Source organism: Lemur catta, chromosome 5 (genome assembly GCF_020740605.2).
Source record: "Lemur catta isolate mLemCat1 chromosome 5, mLemCat1.pri, whole genome shotgun sequence".
NCBI classification, from domain to species: domain Eukaryota; kingdom Metazoa; phylum Chordata; class Mammalia; order Primates; family Lemuridae; genus Lemur; species Lemur catta.
Genome location: NC_059132.1, coordinates 5020354 through 5044158, shown reverse-complemented (window position 1 = coordinate 5044158; position 23805 = coordinate 5020354). Strand labels below are relative to the sequence as shown.

Genomic DNA, 23805 nt, shown 5'->3' with positions numbered 1-23805 from the left:
TATATCTGTCCAGCTGAACAGTACCTGGCATACAATAGTGCTTAATGAAGGAATAAAATAAGGAAAGGAATAAAAAAGGGGGCCCAATACACCACCAAAGTAACAAGCTGTTTTCAGCCACACATACATAGTCAAAAGACTTAAAATTCATGGTAACATAATATGTAGTAAAAAGCTATTAAATTTAACCCTGATTTTCCTTCTTCTTCTTCTTTTTTTTTTAAGAGTGAGTCTTGCTCTCTTGCCCCAGGTAGAGTGCAGTGGCATCATCATAACTCACTGCAACCTCAAACTCTTAGGCTCAAGTGATCCTCTTGCCTCAGCCTCCCAAGTAGCTGACACAACAGACATGCAGCATGACACCTGGCTAATTTTTCTATTTTTAGTAGAGATGGGGTCTCAATACATTGCTCAGTCTGGTCTCAAACTGCTGAGCTCAAGCAATCCTCCTGCCTTGGCCTCCCAGAATGCTAGGATTACAGGAGTGAGCCACCACACCCCACCTTAAATTTAACCCTGATTCTTCTTTTCCTGCTCTGGTCTTTATAAAGAATGACTAGATAAAGATGATGAGGAAGTACTGTATACTAAGCAGGAGTGGCCAAGACAGCATTACTATAGAGTTGCTAAGATACCACGAGGAATATGTGGACAGTTGGCCAACTGAAGGAAATTCATGGAATTCCTTGATTGGTTTAGGCAGAGATTTGTAATGTATCTTTCTTTGGGCTATAATAATTCTGAATGAACTAAGAGTTGGCCTGGTTCATAACAATTATGGAGTAATCCACTGTGTGCTGAGCACTGAACTGGGCACCTGTTTGATTTGATTCTACTTTGAAAATGCAGAATTTCATACTCCCTTGGAGCTCACTGCCATCTAATGGGAAAAAAAAGAGGATGTAGCTTCTCCATTTCTCTCAGGGGAGGTATATTTGAAAAATATAATATAAATTTTAATAAGTGGTCTTAATATGATTTGTATTTACTAATACTGCTAGTAAATAAATATAAATATTAATACCACACTTTTTTCCCCACTAAATTTTGTTTTTGTTTTGTTTTGTTTTGTTTTTTGAGACAGAGTCTCGCTGTGTTGCCCGGGCTAGAGTGAGTGCCATGGCGTCAGCCTAGCTCACAGCAACCTCAAACTCCTGGGCTTAAGCGACCCTACTGCCTCAGCCTCCCAAATACCTGGGACTACAGGCATGCACCACCATGCCCGGCTAAATTTTTCTGTATATATATTTTAGTTGGCTAGATAATTTCTTTCTGTTTTTAGTAGAGATGGGGTCTTGCTCTTGCTGAGGCTGGTCTTGAACTCCTGACCTTGAGCAATCCACGCACCTTGGCTTCCCAGAGTGCTAGGATTACAGGCGTGCGCCACCACGCCCGGCCTCCACTATATTTTGTTAATGGGTAGGTCATGAATATTACTACTTCCTGCACTTTTTTTTTTTTAAAGAGATGGTGGGGGGGTCTCATTTTGTTGCCCAGGCTGGAGTGCAGTGGCATAATCATAGCTCAACTGTAACTTCAAATTTCTAGGCTCAAGCAATTCTCCTGCCTGAGTCTCCAGAGTAGCTAGAACTATAGGCATGCACCACCACACCCAGATAATTTTTTCAATTTTTCTTAGAGATGGGGTCTCGCTTTGTTGCCCAGGCTGGGCTAAGACTCCTAGCCTGAATCGATCTTCTTGCCTCAGACTCCCCAGTCGCTGGGATTACAGGTGTCAGTCAGTGGGATTACAGGCATGAGCCTCTGCACTTATTGTACTTCTAACTGTTTATTATATCTTTCAAATATACCAGCCCTGAGAGAATATAAGAAGAAAGAGTTAGGCCTTGGATTCTAAAACAACCAGAGAACATAGCCATGATTAAAACGGTTTGCTCAAACTAGGTCTCTTTCTTGAGACTATCCACCCTTAATTAGACAGACTGAAGACAGCAAAAAATGTACAATGGCCAGAGCTGAACAACTCAAAGGGCATCCATAGGAAACAAACATATAAAGAATCTACATAACAATATAATGCAAGCTCATGAGTCTGCTCAGAGACTCGGTCCATTACGATACCTCGCTCTGAGGTGCTGCGTTATCCATCAGCATCACATGGATTAGTCTGGGATCTACCGACTTGATCTCACCACTCTACAGCAGGAGCAGGATAGCAGAAAATATGAAAAATGGGGAAAAAGATATTTAACACCTTGCCCATCAAGACATAATTATGTTATTCCCAATCTATATAATCATCTCTTTATTGTTTTCTACTCATCTACTAAAATAAAAGCTCCAGGAAAGCAGGGATCTCTTCTGTCTCATTAATGCTATAATAATAATATCTCAAACAAGACCTAGAATATGGTAAGCATTCAAATATTTGTTAAGTGAATGAATGAAAGAATTGAGTTCAATGCCCAAGTGTATCTTTTAGAAATGTTAATTTCAAATTCTGTATCTCTTTTTCCTTCAGTTTTAAAATTTAAAAAAAAAATTTTTTTTAGAGATGCGGTCTCAATCATCACCCAGGCTAGAGTGCAGTGGCACAATCATAGCTCACTGCAACCTCAAACTCCTGGGCTTAAGTGATCCTCCTGCCTCAGTCTCCTGAGTAGCTACAACTACAGGTGTGCACCACACCCAGCTAATTTTTTCTTTTTTGTAGAGAAATGAGTCTCGAACTCCTGGCCTCAAGCAATCCTCTCACCTTGGCCTCCAAAAGTGCTGGGATTACAGGCATGAGCCACCGTGCCTGGCCCAAATTTCCTATCTCTAAAACCTTCCTATTTTGTATATTATGAAAACAAAAACTGGTCGGGCACGGTGGCTCACGCCTGTAATCCTAGCATTCTGGGAGGCCAAGGCGGGTGGATTGCTGGAGGTCAGGAGTTCGAGACCAGCCTGAGCGAGACCCCGTCTCTACTAAAAATAGAAATAAATTATCTGGACAACTAAAAATATATATGGAAAAAATTAGCCAAGCATGGTGGCGCATGCCTGTAGTCCCAGCTACTCAGGAGGCTGAGGCAGTAGGATCACGTAAGCCCAGGAGTTTGAGGTTGCTGTGAGCTAGGCTGACGCCACGGCACTCACTCTAGCCCAGGCAACACAGCGAGACTCTGTCTCAAAAAAAAAAAAAAACATCAGAACCAACAATCATTAAAAGAATCATTCTACAATTAAAGAATAAAAATTGCACGAGTTGGGGAGAAGGGTAACTTGATAAAGTGTGTCAAATTTATTGTGCCTTTTTTTTTTTTTGAGATGAGGTCTTGTTCTGTCCACCTAGGCTAGAGTACCGTGGCCTCATCATAGCTCATTGCAACCTCAAACTCTGGGGCTCAAGCGATCCTCCTGCCTAAGCCTACCAACTAGCTTGGACTACAGGTGCACACCACCACTCTCAGCTAATTTTTCTAATTTTGGTAGAGATGGGTCTCGCCATGTTGCTCAGGCTGGTCTTAAATTCCTGGCCTCAAGCGATCCTCCCACCTCAGCCTCTTAAAGTGCGAGGATCACAGGCGTGGCCACCATGCCCAACTTGTGCATATCCTTTGACCTAGCAATTACACATACAGAAATTTATTCCAATAAATTAAAAGGATGTTCAAGGATGTTCACTGTAGCATTATTTGTATAACTGACAGTGATTTAAATGTCCATCAATTTTAGATTATATTAGTTATGATACATCCATTTAGTGGAATAGTGTGCATCTATTTTAAAAGGATCAGGTAGATCTTCATATTTATATATAAAGATGTTCATTATAAACAATTAAGAAAGGTAAATTATATAACTATGTATTACATGGTCCAATCTGTTACTAAAGTTTGATTTACATAATTATGTATAACTACATAATATATAAATATTCTTATACATATATACACACTCAAAATATTTGGAAGAATATGGAATATATATCAAACAATTAATATTAATGATAGTTACCACTGGAGTGATATTTGCCTAGAAGGGGTAGGTTTCAATACCTATTTTATAGATATGTATACTGTTTGAAAATTTTAAATGAATATTAATTTTTTAAAAATTTAATAAAGACAAAATAAAAGCACTTATATATCACTGCTAAGGGCAAGTCTAAAACCAATTCAAAGATGTCATAAATACGTATTTGTTTGCCTCAAAACACTTATCTACTGTTTTTCCTAAACAATTCTCCAGGTACCTCTAGATGCTATGTTTTTTCTGTTTATTTCATTTAAAACAATTTTTTTCAGCATCTAGAGTGTAAAGTGGCAGAAGTACTACAGAAGCAAATGCTAATTGACTAGTCTTTTAACTACTAACCTTTATGGATATGATAAAATAATAACACCCTGTCACATTTGTATATTGTTTTACAGATTTCAAAGCACTTTCAAATACATTATCTCAGTACCCAAAACAGTGCTGTGAGATTAGTGGGGGTTTACATAATTACCTCTAATTTACAGATGAGAACAGTGAGGTCAAGAAAGTTGAACAGCCTTTCTCAGGCTCATGCAATCATTTAGTGATAGAGCAAGGATGGATCCCATCTCCTTACACACAATAAAGGGCTCACTTTGTATACACGATCTTCTGTAAGGGGACAGATGGACCTTAGAAAGAATAACCCAGAGCCTTACCTCAGTTACAGACACTTCCATAAGACGGGTGATAGAGTCTTGATGGCTTACAACACCACAGAGCCACCCTTCTTCCCCCTCTGGCTGGTATACTTTGACCCTGTGACCTTGAACACTATAAGGACCTGAAGGAGAGACATCAGTCAGTATTGAATATTTCTGGCTAATCTATATTTCATAATTGTTTCTAAAAGCAGAAGAAAAATTATATAATGTAAATATCTGGCACTTTTAGTCCTTGTACAGAATTGAATAAATGAGCAATTCCAGATTTACCATATATAGCAATTTAAAATAAAATATAAATGGTTTTTCCCAGTGATCGTTGTAAATTCTTCATTTACTTGGAGATTCCTTAGAATTTCCCAGTCCCTTAAGCCCACCTTTTCTCAATCTTCTAATTCTGAAACTAATATAGTAAAGGAGAGGAAACTGACACAGCAAAAACTATAGGTAGATATGGTCAGATACCTAACATATACATGAAAAAAGTGGAAGGTCACTAAGTTGAATGTGCTATTATGTTAACTGACTATGGGCATGATATGTGACCATTTACATTCTGCTATTTGATTTCAATAACAGTGGGTAGAGAGTTCAATTTATGAGGTTTCCAGCCTCTGCACTAATAATAGCTTGAACAAATATAGCACCTGTCTTCCTAGGAACACAGAGTTTCAAAGATATTACTTTATCAGCAGGTAACGTTATACTGCAATTCAGCTGGCCCTTCAAGGACAGTTTCTCTCTCACACATATTGTTGTTCATTTAAGACTATATAGCTAAATCATTACCAATTTTAGAATATTCGCTTCTCAGAGCTATAATTAAGCTTAATTTTTCTATACACACTCATTTACATTTCTATCTCTCCTTCTGTCCATTCAATTTTCTTCTCTGCTAGCAATTTTTCTTCACATCCTTTCTCTGCCATATCTTCCCTTCATTATTATTAAACATCACTTATTCTGACATCCTCTTTCCCCAATAGGTCAGTTTTCCTACCTTTGGATTTATTTTGGCAAAAGAGAACCAAGGACACTATTTCACTAAAAGTAATGATTACCATGAGGCCCAGAAGGAAGGGGAATAGATAAATGACATGAAGGGAAGGATAAATGAAGTAGTCGTCTACCCTTTGGGTACAATCCTGGGCAAAACTTGTATCTGAACTTGAAAGCTAATAATTTTTTTTCATTCTTAAAATAAAATGCAGTTAATGTGAATGAGTCTGTGAACTTGTTTTATGAACATAATTTTCATTTTGAGTTGTTATTTGTTGGTGTTAAGTCTTTAGTTCTTGAGATACTTGCAGATAGTAAGTTCAACAAAAGCAAAGATTTTCTAGTTCATTGCTATATCCCCAGTGCCTTAACATTATTTCTAGTACATGGTAAGTTCTTAATAAATACTTAAGAAATTTAAAAACAACTCACAATAAAACTATGTATTATAAAATGTAGAATGAAGACGAACAATGGTCTGAGTGAGATCTTATTTTTGCAGTCTATTCTAGAGATCCAGCTAACTGAAGACAATCTTGACTCTATCCACAAAAAGACGATAAGCACAAATGTTTAAAGTTGCATGGTGTCCCATTCTCTCACTCAACATTGATCATTCACCTTATTCAAAGTTCAGAGACAGAAGACTACCTGTTCTTACCTCGGCTAAATATCTCTTGTAGTTTTTGGTCGCTGATCAAAGCATTAACTGTTTCTCTCAGTGCGGTGTGTTCCAAAAGAATCTGGTTTTGGCTATCTGTTCCCATCTGGTAGAGATAAAAGAAGAAAACAACTGCATATTAAAATGAATAGCAATAATATCTAACCATATTAGAAAAATCATACCCCAAGGAGCTCTATATCAAGATTTGCCAAAGAATATCTATTGAACTCTAGCCTCATGAGATGCTCTGAAAAAATTAAGGATGCTAGAATGAACTAGGCTTAGGAAATGGAAATATTATATACTACAGCTTTCTACATACAATAGCATATTAAAGGTTCTGAAAAGTCATATAGGAAAGAAACCCATTTAGGCCAGTCTTTCCCATACTTATTTGACTTTTTTTTTTTTGAGAGAGAGTCTTGCTATGTTGCCTGGGCTAGAATGCTGTGGCGTCAGCCTAGCTCACAGCAACCTCAAACTCCTGGGCTCAAGCAATCCTCCTGCCTCAGCCTCCCGAGTAGCTAGGACTACAGGCATGTGCCACGATGCCCGGCTAACTTTTTCTATATATTTTTAGTTGTCCATATAATTTCTTTCTATTTTTAGTAGAGATGGGGTCTCGCTCTTGCTCAGGCTGGTCTAAACTCCTGAGCTCAAACGATCCACCTGCCTCAGCCTCTCAAGTGCTAGGATTACAGGTGTGAGCATACTTATTTGACTATAAAACATCGTATTCCATGTAAACCTTTTTGCTTATTTTGGTATTTATCTAACATTTACTAAGTGTCATCTCGTATGAGCACTAGGATTAAAAAGATGAATAAGGTTGCTGAGAGGGAGTAAGGCCTAATGATGGAAGAAGACATATCAACAAAGAAATCAATATTATTATTATTTGTTTATTTTTGAGATAGGTTCTTGCTCTGTGGCCTGGGCTAGAGTGCAGTGGTGGCATCATAGCTCGATGCAACCTCACACTCCTGGGTTCAAGCTATCTTCCTGCCTCAGCCTCCCAAGTAGCTGGGACTATAGGCATGCACAACTGCACCTGGCTAATTTTTCTATTTTTTGTAGAGACAAGGTCTCACCATGTTACCCAGGCTGGTCTTGAACTCCTGACCTCAAGTGATCCTCCCCCCTCAGCCTCCCAAAATGCTAGCATTACATGTATGAGCCACCACACCCAGTTGAAATCATCATTAATATCTCACAAAACACAGTTTAGGACATACTGTGCTTAGTGGTCTCAATAAGACAGCAAAACTCTTAGAAATATCCTAATTTTTAACCTTCAGACAGCAACCCTTACGTGGGAAAAATAAATTGTACCTTTCTTAAATTCTGAAACTACAATTCAGATGCTAGTTTGTTTACACTACTAACTTATCCCTTTTCTTTGTAACTAAAGATGTATCTAAGTTCTTCAATACTTCATGCTGCTCAAAACCAGCCCAAACACTGCCCAGCGTACCTGCCACTAACACAAGAATAGGCCCTCAGACTCAAGTTTTACAGCAGCTACCTCAAAGAAGCCACCTCTGGTAAAGAGACCCTTAGAACTGTGGTTTTAAGTCTTGGGCAGTTTTAGGGTGCGGTGAGGGTGTGAAGGAAAGGAAAGAAGCTTCAGCCATCAAATGCACTTTTCAAGGGAGAAAGGAAATTTTAAAAGGCATGGGGGATTTATTGGAGGAAGTAATAAAAGAAATGCTAAAAGAAAAAGGGAAACATTCACATTTATATCAATAAAGAAATTAGCAAGGAAAGAAACAATAGGCTTAGAACTAGAGCAAGTGTTAAGTACCTGGAACAGATGCAACCCATTAGCATCTGACAAGAACCGAAGCTCCCGATCCAGAAGATATTCCACTGGAACCACAGAACCCAAACCCAGTTTATCTACTAGGGGAGTGAAAGTCTGTGAAGCACAATGACAAGAAATTGATTAGAGCTCAGAAATGAAAATAAATAATAATCCAATTAAATCTTTAACTTCAAAGAAAGTATCCATTACTATTATTTCTTTCATCCAGTAAATACAGATAGGCTAAAGCATAAGTCCTTAGAAACACTCCCAACCCAGCATCTGCCCTTCAAATAATTATAGAAAGTAAGCTAAAGCAAAAAGTCAGCACAATATTCTTATAGGCTGAAAAGGACAATAGGAATAAGAAATTCTCCTCATTCTCTCTAGGGATCTGACTAATCTTTCTGTCAGGCTTTAAGGGGGCTAAATTATAGTAAATTCCCAGAATAAAGAGTTACAATGTTACCATCTCTAGAACTTCTGAAATCTTTGTGAACTTTATAAAATAATCACTGGCATAAATACGCATGGATAAATTCACATTACTATTTCATAAATAAATGGCCTATAAAAGTCACACAGAGACCTCATATCCATCTATAAGAGAGCCTCTCCTAAAAGTTCAACTCTAAGTGGCCTTAAAAACAAAGCATTCTATATACCAGACACTGTACTAAGTGGAAAAAACAAAACAAAAACAAAGATGGCCAGGGCGCAGTGGCTCCACCTGCAATCCTAGCACTGTCGGAGGCCAGAGTGGGAGGACTGCTTTGATGGCAGGAGTTCAAGACCACCCTGGGCAACATAGCAGGACCCCATCTCTACAAAAAAATTTTAAAAATGAGCTGGGCATGGTGGCACGCGCCTGTAGTCCCAGCTACCTGGGAGGCTGAGGCAGGAGGATCATTTGAGCCCAGGAGTTTGAGGTTGCAGTGAGCTGTAATGATGTCACTGCACTCTACCCATGGCAGACAGAGCGAGCCCATCTCCAAAACAAAACAAAACACAACACAAAAAAGAAACAAAAACATCCAACAAAAAACAACAACAACAAAAAACGAGGGCTGGGTGCTGTGGCTCACACCTGTAATCCTAGCACTCTGGGAGACCTAGGCGGGAGGATCACTTGAGCTCAGGAATTGGAGACCAGCCTGAGCAAGAGTGAGACCTCGTCTCTACAAAAAATAGAAAAATTAGCCAGGGATGGTAGTGCGCGCCTGTAGTCCAGGCTGCTTGGGAGGCTGAGGCAGGAGGATCGCTTGAGCCCAGGAGTTTGAGGTTGCTGTGAGCTAGTCTGATGCCACAGCACTATAACCTGGTGACAGAATAAGACTCTGTCTTAAAAAACAAAAATAAAAACAAATGAAAGGCCAGGAGTGGTGGCTCATGCCTGTAATCCTAGCACTCTGGGAGGCCAAGGTGGGAGGATCGCTCGAGGTCAGGAGTTCGAGACCAGCCTGAGCAAGAGCGAGACCCCATCTCTACTAAAAATAGAAAGAAATGATCTGGACAGCTAAAAATATATAGAAAAAATTAGCTGGGCATGGTGGCACATGCCTGTAGTCCCAGCTACTCGGGAGGCTGAGGCAGGAGGATTGCTTGAGCCCAGGAGTTTGAGGTTGCTGTGAGCTAGGCTGACGCCATGGCACTCTAGCCCAGGCAACAGAGCAAGACTCTGTCTCAAACAAACAAACAAACAAACAACAACAACAACAACAACAAAAATGAAAGACAGTTTAGTAAGTGATAATATGTACAACCAATAGGTAAAAAATATTTGTTTTGAATATTATTTATTTAATTTGGTTAGAGAATTAAGACTTTTTTTTTAAAAGTTACCATTTATTCCTCCATCAACTGATCATAGGGCAAAAAAAAAAATGTTACCATTTATGTCTATACTTTGCTAATAGGATAGAAACAAATGGATACTTTCATAACTAAATCTTGTAACACTATTTTGTCTCACTCATAAAACAAAACTTTTTTTCTTTTGAGAGAGTCTCACTCTGTTGTCCAGGCTAGAGCGCCATGGCGTCAGCCTAGCTCACAGCAACCTCAAACTCCTGGGCTCAAGCAATCCTCCTGCCTCAGCCTCCCAGGTGGCTGGAACTACAGGCATGCACCACCATGCCCGGCTAATTTTTTTCTATTTTTAGTAGAGACAGGGTCTCTTACTCAGGCTGGTCTCGAATTCCTCAAGTGATCCTCCTGCCTCAGCCTCCCAGAGTGCTAGGATTACAGGCGTGAGCCACCGCCCGCCCATAAAACAAAACTTGATACTTAAACAAAACTTGATACTCAAGAAAACTAAGGATTACACACATTGTTTCAAAATCTTGCTATGAGAAAAAATTAAAGGTAAAAATATTCTTTAGTATCAAATATTATCTAATATAAAAAGTTTTGAAGGACATAGGAGAAAAGATCTCTTCTAATTTTTACTTTGGTAACTTCAGAATAAAAGTGTGTTAAGGACAAAGCATATGGTTTTGGGGAATTCTAAAGAGTTCAGCTTTTGGGTAAATAGTAATAGTTACAACATAGGAGTAAAGCTCAAATATGTTCCTACCGAATAAAAACTACTCACCAGGGCTGGCCACTGTGCAATTGAGACTCGAGTGCCTTGAATAAGGACTGGATCTTTCCGGGGTGCCCATACGAGTGACCCTTCCAGCAGAAGCACAATAACTTCTTCAGCATGAACTTTAACCCAGGAGTGTTGCTTCCAGTTACAGCCATCAAATTCCACAAAGATCTGGAAAAAGTGATAAAAAGCAGTTTGGAAGTCACATTTGGAACAATCCTACACTACAACATATAAACAAACATGAACCCCCTATTTCATGTTTGTTTATATTCACTAACTAGGAATAATTCTAGTAACTTGTTTTTAAGTTCTTTAAATGGATGTCAATAAAAACTGATCTTACTTCAGAACCAGGAAGCTGGTCTCAGCCCCACTCTGGAAAGAGGAAAGAGAGTTAAGGGGGCATGAGTTATCCACAGTCATTCTGTAATTCTTAGTCATGTCCCTACTGAAATTTGCAACCCAGTTTCCAATTCATACCTACACATACTAGCTGGGGCCTTGCTGTATACAAGGAAGTATGCTAGGATCAGGAATACAGAGAAGAATCTGGCACACTTTTTGGTCTCAAAGAGCTCACAGTCTATTAGGAAATTTTTTATACTTTTACTGAAAATGACTGTGAACTTCTTTTATTAATTTTTCTGAATAGATAACAAATGTGCATGGTACAAAATTCAAAAGGGTAAACAATGAAAAAATATAGTTGCCCTCCTATTCCTGCATGTGGATTATTTAAGTGCCACTGCCAGCAATGATCTCACATCTGCTAGCTGAAGCATGCTGTAGCCACAACAATGCTTTGCTTCCTCCCTGAAGAGGTACTCCACTTCTTGATACCCTTAAGTAGATACCGTACATAAAGAGTTTTTGAAAGCCATTCATATTAAATGAAACTATATTTTTCTAATAAATGTTATGCTTAGATTTGGCTTTCTATGTAAATTCGGACTTCTGAACACGATTCAACACAACATAAAGAGCAAGACATATGCATACAGGTATCACTGCTTAGAATAGGTGTATGTCCAGTATTTAACATATAGCTAGTCAGAAAAGCAGGGCTAGGGTATTTATTTATATCCCATTTCATCTTCAAAGAATTTTAGCTGGCTTTTGGGAAACACATGCAATAAAACAATAAAATATAAATTAAAATGAGAGCCAAGCAAACTACAACAAGAAGTCACTAGCAAAGTGAAAAAAGGGAAAACTTAGGCAGGCAATAAGAATCTATACAGCTGCTATAATTGAATGACACTTTTGTGTCTGAGCTTCCCAAATGCCAGTGTAAAAATGGAGACAAAGTCAGCTGCATAGTTCTCACTGTCCACAAGTAAAGCATGCAGCAATTACTCAAGGAAAGCAAAGCTTTTCCAACCACTTGGTTCTGTAAATTTCTCACATGAATCTTCCTAAGGCAACACTGAGTGATGTAGGACAATATCAGAATCCCCACAGATGTGACTCCCAACTGGCAACTGGGGAGTTATTGGGAAGGGCAAACTAATGTTAGGAAGAGACAATGTCTGGAGTACAGACAAGACCTTGCAAATCATGAAAAGCTGTATGGAGTGTTCAATGCCCAGGCTGTATCTGACCCCGAGTGACACAGTACTTTACACCAAGCATCACTCAGAAAACCAGAGGCCGAGGCTGGCTCCACGGTGACTAATGGCTAGGTGCCATGCTGTAGTTCTTATATGCCAACCACTTTAAAAATCAACATAGGAGTCTTAATATTCTAGGTCACACCAACACATAAACACAAGAACAAAACTAAAATCAATCACTGTGCTAAAGCTGTAATGATTTTTATTCTTTGTACATCGGAAGTTGAACATTTAAAAAGTTAACACTCAAGAATCCTATCATCCCATATCTAAAAACACGAGGAAAAGCTGAAGTATTTAGGAGGCAGATTTCACCTAATTTAAGGGCAATTATCTCTTCACCGGCCTGGACAAGAGATACGGAATAAAGTGTTAAACTTGACAACATTCCCACACTATACATTGTGGGATCAAGCAACAGCTCCAGGCTAATGACATGAATTAGTTATGAGAGCAATATGGAATGTGGATATATGTACACACGTCCTCCCAACAGTAAAGCTTATTTCTGGCCCTAGCATTGTACTTCCCAGCTAGAGAAATGAAGGGAGTTAGAACATACAAGGTAAAAAAGCATTTAAAATCAATGTACACAGAATGCATACTCTTTTTTTTTTTTTTTGAGACAGAGTTTCGCTCTGTTGCCCGGGCTAGAGTGAGTGCCGTGGCGTCAGCCTAGCTCACAGCAACCTCAGACTCCTGGGCTCAAGCAATCCTCCTGCTTCAGCCTCCCGAGTAGCTGGGACTACAGGCATGCGCCACCATGCCCAGCTAATTTTTTCTATATATACTTTTAGTTGTCCATATAATTTCTTTCTATTTTTAGTAGAGACGGGGTCTCGCTCTTGCTCAGGCTGCTCTCAAACTCCTGAGCTCAAACGATCCTTCCACCTTGGCCTCCTAGAGTGCTAGGATTACAGGCATGAGCCACTGTGCCTGGCCAGAATGCATACTCTTAAAATGGTAGTGACCAGGCCACAGGAAAGGAAGAAGGGATATAAACTAACAAAAATCAATGGCAGTGGTTGGATTGAGCCAGAAATGACCAGGGGAGGGTTGATAATCTCAATAGGACAGGACAAAAACCATCTGACATGATTTCTTAAAAGGCTGACTAAATTTCTACTACTAAAGTAGCTAATAGTACAATACATACTATAGTTAGAACCCAAGGATTAGATGTAAAGTATTTCATTAATTAAGGAGAATTAGTGTTAAAACTTGCTTTCATCTCAAAATTCTCTTTATGATCTACATGTTATTTACATTCATTTTAGTGGCATTAAAACCAAATAAGTTCTTTAAAAAATCAAATAAATGACCTTATGCTTGACTAAATCAGATGGTAGCAATCTGAGTAATATAGGGCTTCATGTTTGTCATGTAATCATATAATCATCGCTTTGGATTCTGGCTCTCCCCAAGGCCACTCTTTCTATAATTAATAAAATTATCCATTTATTCATTCATTCAACAAAAATAAAATGCCTCTTATACGTGTAGCACTTGGCAGGGCCAAGAATATCAAGGTAAATAAGGTAGCACTTGGCAGGAGGGACTCACACCCTAGAGGAGCCAACAGAGTGGTACAGAGATTATTACAGAGCTATGTAATAAGGGTAATAATACAGATTTGAATATGCTATGTAGGTTACACAAGCCACCTGCCCTGGGAAACTAGAATGGTTTCACAGAGGAGGTAGTAGCATTCAAGCCGAATCTTACAGGACAAGCTGCATTCTTCTGACAGACTTTCCAGCAGGTGCAAAGGCAGAGAAAAATAAAAGCAGATCGAGTTTTCTTGGAGGAGGAGGTGGCTATGTAAGCTATAAAGGGCTCTCTGCCTGGCATGTTAATGGATGATAAATTGAAACCTGTTGGCAAAAGTTATCTTGTTTGGCCAGGAGTGTGTTTTTGTTTGCTTGTTTTTAACGTGCATTAAACATCTTTAGGCAGCATCTGCACTCTCCAGGAGCTACCAATCCCTACTACACCCTTTGGTCTATCACCCAGCTATTTCTCACAAGTCTAGTCCCTGGACCCATCTAAGTTTATGTTGCCTGTTATAAAACTTGGAGGAACCACTGATAATTTAAAGGGATGGTGGGTGGGTGGCTGGGTGGGGGACATGGCAAAATACGTTTTAGAAAGAAAATGCCTGGGAGAAAAAACTTCTCAACACTCAGCTGAAATCAGAAATCAAAATAGAAACTATAAAGCATTTTATACTTACAATTAAACAAACACAATTTATACTATGGAATAAATAATAGAGAGGAGTTTTTTAAAATGAGGTCTATCAAGACTAATGTGGAAAGATCTTTGTGATATATTATGTGCAGGGGGAAAAAGCAAGTTGCAAATTATTTGGGGGGAGGAGGATTGGACGGGAAGGTTAATAGTATTTTTGTCTCATCAGATGTTTCTTTTTCTTTTCTTTAAAGAATGTATACCTATATTTTTTATACAATGAACATTTTTTTTAAAAAAAAAGGAAGATAAATTATGGAGGGAAGAAACTGGAGGCAAGGAGATCAATTACAAAGCAATAATAGCTCAACTAAAAGATAAAAAGGCCTAATCCAATAAAAAGACTATATGAATGGAATATATATTTGAGAAATTAGAGATAAAACTATGGTGATGATTGTGATAGAGTAAAGGAAATCAAAGATTTTCAAGGTTCCAAACTTTTCTTTTCCAATTTTCCTACCTACACTCTAAACAAAATGTGAACCCTATTACAAACGATTTCACAAAACCGCGGGATACCCTGACAGACAAGGTGGGGGAATGATGCACGTCTAGAATACTGTGGTTCTCAAATAAAAAATAATTTTCTCTTTATAGTTCCTTTGATTTTCGAGAGATAGCTTTCTATCAATTATCCGCACCCCCCTCCTTTTTTCTACTTTCTGACATCCGGAAAAAATTTAAAGTGAAGTACTCGAGTACAATAGGGATAACCTGAATAAAAACTCAAGCATACATAGTGCTTTCAGGGGCTGTGGAATCACAAAGATCTAGATTTACATCCCAACGTTCCCATTTCTTAACTATGTAGCCTGGAGCAAGTTACTTTAGCCTCTTTGAGCTTCACTTCCTTTGCCTATAAATAGGAATAATAATTACCTCAAAGGATTGCCAGTAGGATTACGTGAAATAAAGACTTAAAATGCCTAGCAGGGCATGGGCTCCTGACACTCCTTCCTTAAGCAAGCTCACACTGCTAGTCAAGGTATAAATTGTTATGACTTAAAAAAAAAAGAGAAAGAAATTCACTATATATCAAGATTCTTCAACATGTGCATACTCTGTTCTATGATACCACTCCTGACAATAATCCTAGGAAATAACCCTCTACACAGAAAAGGGTTTATTCACAGAAATGCTCATTATGGCCTTATTGATAAAGTCTAAAATCTGAAACAACTTCAATATCCCACGAAAAGGGGAACAGTTAAATTACTCAGCCAAAAAAATTATATTCATAAAATATTCTTGCAGAGTATGTATTGTTTTCCTTTCAGTTATGAAAGCAATACACGTTACCTGGGGAAAATACAGAAAAGTACCAAGAAAATTAAAATAACCCTAAAATGAAGAGTTTTTAGTACTAAAGAAAAATAATTTCCACGTTAAAGGAAAAAACAAAACTCAAAATTGAAAACACAGTATGAATTCAATTATGCTTTTTAAAATCCTAAATCTGTAGTTTCTAATGGGTTGTAAGACTACAGGGTCTAACCTTTTCTCTTCTTAATATTATTAAAATATGGCTGGGTGAGGTGGCTCACGCCTGTAATCCTAGCAATCTGGGAGGCCGAGGCAGTGGGAGGATCAGGATCACTTGAGCTCAGGAGTTCAAGACCAGGCTGAACAAGAGTGAGACCCCGTCTCTACTAAAAATAGCAAAAATTAGCCAGGCATGGTGGCACACACCTGTATCCCAGCTACTTAGGAAGCTGAGGTAGGATTGCTTAAGCCCAGGGGTTTGAGGTTGCTGTGAGCTAGACTGACACCTAGGCATGCTAGCCCAGGTGACAGAGCAAGACTCTGTCTCAAATATATATACATATATTATTAAAATAATTTCTACAATTTGTATAAAAGGCATGCATTACTTCAAAATCAGAAAACATCAAATGCTTCTCATCTAAGAAAACAACCCAGACGTAAATAACCAGGGGACAGTGAACCTTGGATTGAGTCCCAAATATGATTCCAATAACATCAAGACAAAAAAATTAGTAGTCTTCTGCTTATGTTCAGGAATTTGGGGAAAAAAAATTGGTAGTGAGTCCACAACAATAAAAATATACAAAAGAAAAAACTTAAAGATCAATTATAAATATCTTATTAACAGCGGGCCATAGAGTAGAAACTCCATAATAAATCAGAAAGGAACATTAACCTAATATGGGCTTCTAAATATTCTACTTTTTAGACAGGGTGGTCAGAGGCTTTTTAAAAACAGTAATAGCAAAATGTATGCGTTCCCTGTCCTCCATGAACTTACAATCTAATAGAGGAAATAAGCATGTGTAGAGAAGATTTTCCTTCCACCCTCTGTGGGTTCAATGATTGAGTCTATGAAATAAACTGACAGTAGGCAAACTAACAGGGGAAAAACTGCACAAATTTACTGAAAAGCAACGGAAGCCAGTAAACACAAGGAAAGTGGAGGATCACCAAAGTCAGGGCTGCTTTCTTTAAATATTCTTTTGGTTATAAGCTTTGGTTCTGGTTTAAAAAAATAAAATAAAATAAAGCAAATATTCTTTTGGCAATACCCAATTTTCCTTGTCTGATTCTTTGCACACCAAAGATCCTTCTTATTTGTAATTTGGTCTCTTGAGTAGGCCAGAAGGGGGCTCTACACAGATCTCTGGATAAGTGTATCACCCACTGTAAATTAATAACCTTACATGTAGATTTACAAATCAGTCTCCAGATAGTTTGGTTAGTGAGAATCAGTCCCCTAGAGCCTGATTATCCCTGAAGTCACTAAAAAAAAAAAAAAAAAAAAATGGAGTTACTGCCCTTGCAAAACTGAGAGAGGTCACACTATTTGAGTCACTACTCAACAATCAGGCAGGTTTTATACACCTACAGAACAAGTGTAAAAGACACTTTAGCAGTAGGGATAGCCAGGTAGAGAGGGCTTAAAAACCACCATCCTGTCAAAGGCAGTGGAAAACTGAGAAGGAACAACAGGTGTTGTGTCCCCCAGGCCTTGTGGAAGGAAAGCCTACAGGAACCCACTCCAGCTGTTGAGAAAATCACCAACAACAGAAAATGCCATGTTTCTTACCCACCATTTTGAGTCTGTTGGTGGAGGGGGAACCAAATCAACCAGGAACAGCTGGAGATGAGATCCAGGCAAGTGAGTACTAAAGGAGGAAATGAGCCCTTGGCAGGTGGGGAATTAGTGAAGCAAGTCCCTTAGAAACAAATGGGTAATTAAGATGAAAGATCTGGGCCAGGCTGACGGCTCACACCTGTAATCCCAGCATTTTGGGTGGCCAAGGCAGGAGGATCCCTTGAAGCCAGGAGTTTGAGATCAGCCTGGGCAATATAGTGAGAGCCTGTCTCTACAAAAATTTTTTAATAAAATAAGCCAGGCATGGTGGTGCACGCCTATAGTCCCAGCTACTTGGGAGGCTGGGACAGGAGGATCACTGCAGCCCAGGAGTTGGAAGTTACAGTGAGCTGTGATCATGCCGTTGCACTGCAGTCAATTTGGGTGACAGAGTGAGGCCCTGTCTCAAAAAATAAAAAAGAGGAAAGATCTGATTGTGTAGTAAAGAAGAGGATGCTGGATAAAATGAACGGTGTATAATGTGATAACTGGTGGACATAAAGTATAGCCCTGAAATAAATAAAATGCAGAGACAAAGATAGAGCTATTAAAAATCACACACAATCACCATCCACAGAATGTGTGGCAAAAAAAGAAAAAAAAAATCACACACACACAAAATAAGACAAACTTTTTTAAAAAATAAAGTATACAAAGTACTTGAGTGCCTGGAAAACTCAACCATGGCTCAGTGTTTCAAAAACAGAGCTGCCACTGTAAGGGGAGTGTTACAATGATAAGTGTGCTTAGAAGAGCTCACAATTAAACAGCATAGATTCTTAATGTCAAAAAGTACAATCTCATTTTTAAAGTTATCTAAACCATACACTGATTCACAAAAACATATTCTATTTACTTTAATAAAGGCAGCATAAGATAACAAGATATCACTCAGAGTTTTATTTAACTTTGGAATTATAAGAAAAAGACACTTAAGGATAAACGTTTTAAAAGCCACAAACTCCCATTTCAATTAGGGCTGAAATTCTGTTTGAACACATGTAGAGAATAAATAATAATGGATCATACATAGGAAAGATGGCACTATCCTGGACCTGACTATAATTATTACATTATCTAGAAACAAAGGAGAGATGTATTTTAGAGTCCACCTACCCTATCCTGAGACAAAGAGGAAAGGTTCGGGGGAGGGTGTTAAAAAAAAAAGGCAGGTACACTTTCATTCCTCTTGGAAGACTCCCACATAGAAAAAACATGGTATTAGCCTGGACACTGATACAATTATTACATTATCTCAAATCAAAGGAAAGGAGTATTTTAGAGTCCATCTTTCCCAGAGATGAAAGATTAAGGGATAAAAAAATAAGTCAGATGTGCTTTTACTCCTCTTGCAGGTTCTGGATAGCTGAGAGAGCTATGATACACATTTGAAACAAACTGATCCTACATTACAGCATCACTTCATTCTACCATACAGCATGAAGAGGATGGTCTACTTTTTTTTTTTTTTTGAGATGGAGTCTCGCTCTGTGGCCCAGGACGGAGTACAGTGGTCTGATTATAGCTCACTGCAGACTCGAACTCCTCAGCTCAAACAATCTTCCTGCTAGAGGCCCCTAAGTAGCTAGAACTACAAGCTCATGCCACCATGCCTGGCTAATTTTTAAAAAATAGTTTTTTGCAGAGATAGGTTTTCTTAATAAAATTGGTTCTGCCACAATTGGTTACTCAGTAGGAAAAAAGTTAAGATTCCCCCATCTCACATGCCAATTACAAAAATATTCCAGATGGACCAAAGATCTAAAGGTATAAATAAATAAATGTTATAAAAATAAATTTATATAAAAGGTATAAATAAATGAAAATGTTAGAAACAAAATTTGAAGAATATTTATGTCAGCTCAAGATGGAGGATCTCTTTCCAGCCAAGTAAACCTAGAAACTATTAAGAAAAGTTTAGGCTGGAAAAGTTTAGCTCACACCTGTAATCCTAGCAGTTTGGGAGGCCAAGGCACGAGGACAGCTTGAGGCCAGGAGTTGGAGACCATCCCGAGCAAGAGCAAGATCCCATCTCTACAAAAAATAGAAAAATTAGCTGGGTGTGGTGGCACAGCCTGTACTCCCAGCTCCTCAGGAGGCTGAGGCAGGAGGATTGATTCAGCTCAGGAGTTTGAGGTTTCAGTGAACTATGATGACACTATTGTACTTTAGCCAGGGCAACAGAGCGAGACCCTGTCTCGGAGGGGAAAAAAAAAAGACTAGTAGTCATGAAAATGCTAGATACTATTTTTAATCCATCAGATTAGCAAAAATGAAAAAAAGACTGATGACACCAGTGATGGCAAGGGTAAAGAGAAATAAGTACTGTTAAGTAGTTGGTGGTAGTATGAAATGCTATAATCTTACTGGAAAATAACCTGCCATTACCTAGTAAGATAAAAATACACACATACTCCTTAACCTGATCCCTGGATGGCTAAATTACAGAAATTAAACCTAGATTACATGAAAATATATGTACAAGTATATTAATGACAGCACTGTCTTTACTGTTAAAAAACCTTTAAATAACTTGAATGTCCATCAACAGGAAGAATGATTGAATAAATTATGGTATATCCATCGTATGGATTATAAGGTAGTTATCAGAAATGATGAATAAGATCTATAGGTATTGATGTCCATGTTATACTGTTAAATGAAAGGAAAAAAAGCAGGCTGCAGATATTGTGCAGCATGTCACCATTTGCTTAAAAAAAGCAATCCTTTGGATATGATAGAATGTTTTCATATTTTTTATACTAGTATTAAGAATGATGAGCAAAGATAACTCACCCTTCTTTGGTAAATGGGAGCTGGAGGAGGATGGAGATTAAGCACTTTTTCTGTATATACCTTTGTTTGACATTTTGCAATTACAGGTTTTCTTTCCTTTTATAACATATTCCTTTTTGGTCTATGTGTTTGTTTTATCTACATACTGCATATGTGAAGGTCCCTAGTTCTCTGCAACTTACATGGACCAATGATTTAGGAACACAAAGAGGACACCAGGTTAGCAAAGGAGAGCTAGAAAGAAATAAATAAAAATCCATCAAACTAATCTTTTTTTCTTTTTTACATAAAAGGCCTATTTGAAACACAAATAAAGCTACTATTCCATGAGAAGGGGGGGGAGCTCTTTTCCTACTTTGGCTAAAAATCTCAGTAGTTATTTGGCAGCATAGTTTTGCTGGTGAAGATGCCTACTTATCAGACCCTTATCAACAAAACTCCCAATTAATAGGATCCTGACTTCCGTCTTTTCACATCTCATCTTAAGGTAGCACATGGCTTTGGTATTGTTTTACAAAACAGGTTTCATTAAATGGATCAGTACTATATTCTGAAGGATTTCTGGATCAAAAAGTATTTAGAGAGAGGATATTAACGGAGCCTAAAATTGAGAAGTGTGTTTTCAATCACTTCAGAAACTCATTCATCCAACCCTCAATTACTCATCCTTAACAGGGGGCGCCCTGCTATGCATTACTCAAAACCAAGCATGCCTGAAAACATCTTAAACATAACTGAATGAAAATCTGCCCAATCACAGGCCAGCTGCTTACAAACTCCACCCTTGAGTACAGGAAGAACACTTTTGATTGGAAGACAGTTGTGTTTACTACAGTGTGTGGTGTAAATTGGAAAGGTCCACATGCCAAGGGTCCAAAGGAAATCTCTTCAATGAAAAAAGAAAACAAAACGTCCAGTTCTGATCCTACACTAGTCATTGCCATTAAATAGAACTTCAACCTAACAGCAGTTCTTGAGCAATTTTGCAAGCTGATGAAAAAATCTAAAGGCTCTGAATTTTGTTGTGGCTGTTTTCTCATCTACATCCATCGATATATACACAAGACAAGCATAAATGTACTCTTAAAACCAAAACCTGCTTCTGCTTCTATATTCACAAAGCCCCATGCAAGACCTCAACACAGCTGTAATGTATACCTTGCTTTAATTTCCAAGAATCACCGCAACTTTTTACTTGGTTTGAGAACCCAGTTCCAACTGTCCAGTAGTAAAATTATTCAGTATTTAGCTTAGTTAAGTGTCCAGCATGGCAGTGAGCTTCAAAAACTTCTGCCCTCAGGGAGCCCAGCAAACAATAAAATGAATGGCTAGGCATTTCAGGTGCAGAGCTCATTAGCAATTCATCTGAGGGAGGAAACAACCATTGGAAGAACCAGAAAATAAAACCTCAACAATAATAGCGAGGGCAGATTAGATCTGAGGTCAAAGTATGCACAGAATGGTTGATTTTAAGTACATTTTGCCTCCAAGGGGCAGAATGAATTTCTGGTACTGAGAGGGACACCTTTTCCCCCATCCCAGCCATCTTCTGAAGAAAGCGCAGAGAAATTTAGATCCAAATTCCCGTCTTAATCACCATCTCCGCTCCCTTAGATTCCTGGTATCTCTTTACAAATTCACCCCACTGAAGCCTCATAAATGTCCCAGCAGCCTTTCTTACAGAGCATGAAGAAAGATCAAAGCAAGTGCGCTCAAGTAGCAGAAGTAAAGCCTAAGCCAGCCACAAGCCAAACAACCTATAAAGCTCGCATATCAGGAAAAAAAGAAATCCTAACACTGTTGATCAATTGGTAGAAAAATGAACATCAGAAACCCACATTACCTCCAAATCTCACAAAATGCGTTCCCATTTATAATGAATATCTGCAGAAGTAACAGAAGTAAGTTCATCACGAAAACTTACCTCTGCCTGCTAATCTATTACATTCCAAAAGAATTACATCCTCCTCCCCTCATTTTTCATAGATTTATCTCACCAGAGAAGGTAGGGCCGCTATCAGAATGAGGAACTAAAGAGGCTTGCCAAAACTCAGACATTATCTTGCCGCCACATTAACAAAAATAACACATCACGATCCGAAATACTAGTTAAGTTCTATTACTGTACAACTTTAATCACAAAACACACCAAAACACATTCAAAAGCAGCCAAGCCCCGTCACAAAGTTTCAAAACAAAACCCCTCCCCAAGGTTGGGGGAATAGCCAAACTGGGATCAAAAAATCACCAGCCAGCAGCTCCATTCGGCTACTAAGACAGATCTCAAACTTATCAAAAACAGCCACAACTGCAGCTCCTGTCACCCAGAAGCGCAAAGAGAGGGGAGCCTGAGGGAGTCCCGAGAGCTGGCCTTTTTGGAGACTGCCAGGCCGAGCCCGGCTCAGACAAGGAGGAAGTAACTGCCAGATAAAAAAGCCCCGAGCAGCTTCAACTGCAGCCTCCGTGCCTCCCACAACTGCCCACGTTCTCGCCCCACTCGGGGCTCTGGGAGCAAGAGATCAGGGCGCAGGTCTCCCGGGAGAGACTGGGGACCACAGGTCCACGTCTTCGAAGGGGCAGCGGCAGCACGGGCCGAACTCTGAGGGGCCCGGGAGGCCGGGGTTCGAGAGCCTGCTCGGAAGGCGTGTTTCGGGGGGGACGCCGAGAAAAGGGTCGCTCAGGAGGCGGGGCCTCCGGGCTGGAAGCGGCCGCTCCGGGCGCCCTGGCCGCCCCCCGGGGGAAACCGGGGCGCACACCCCGACGCGGAAGCCATGCCGGCCAGAGCTCGGGGTGCCGAGGTGCCGGCGGGGGGCGCTAAGGAGACTCGGGGGTGCGGAACTGGGTCACCCCCACCCCACCGCCCCCTCACAAAGGCCCCCGGGGAGGCCGCCCGCAGGCCCCGCAGCCCCGGCCTCGAGTGCCCGCCTCGGCCGCCACTTACCGCCAGGTCCTGGGGCACCGCCCCGCTCATGGCCCGCACCGTGCCGGCCCGCCAGGCTCGAGTGCGCAGCGAAGGCCCAGGATCTCCGCTCGCCGCCGCCGCCACCGCGGGGGCCGACGCCGAGGCCGAGGCCGCAGTGTCCGCGAACAGAAGCAGCAGCCGCTTGCCCACCGGGGAGGCCGCCGCGTCCGCCATCGCCAGGGCCGGCCCGACCCGCACTCCCGCCCGCCGCCTCCCTCCACCGCCAAGCGCCCGATCCGCCCGCAAGGCCTCCCTCCGCACCACCCGCGGCCGCCGCTCCCCCCCACCCCCCCCAACAGCCACCACCAACCACCGGCACCGCGCAGCGCCCCCCGTGGCCGGGAGCGGAGCCGCAGCCGGGGC

The 23805-nt window shown here is 40.0% G+C and overlaps 1 protein-coding gene across 2 annotated transcripts in view; it reads right to left on the bottom strand.

The window, feature by feature from the left end:
* KDM3B (lysine demethylase 3B) overlaps nt 1-23805 on the bottom strand; it is a 62877-nt gene extending 39072 nt beyond the window's left edge. The window contains exons 1-6 of one of the 2 annotated variants that reach the window (XM_045550906.1): nt 23422-23805; nt 10710-10877; nt 8117-8230; nt 6310-6415; nt 4644-4768; nt 2083-2157 (exon numbers count right to left, since the gene is read on the bottom strand). In XM_045550906.1, the coding sequence (XP_045406862.1) occupies nt 2083-2157; nt 4644-4768; nt 6310-6415; nt 8117-8230; nt 10710-10877; nt 23422-23616 (783 nt within the window). In that variant the 5' untranslated portion in view covers nt 23617-23805. The remainder of the gene's footprint in view (nt 1-2082; nt 2158-4643; nt 4769-6309; nt 6416-8116; nt 8231-10709; nt 10878-23421) is intronic. The other variant, XM_045550907.1, reaches the window with a different exon arrangement.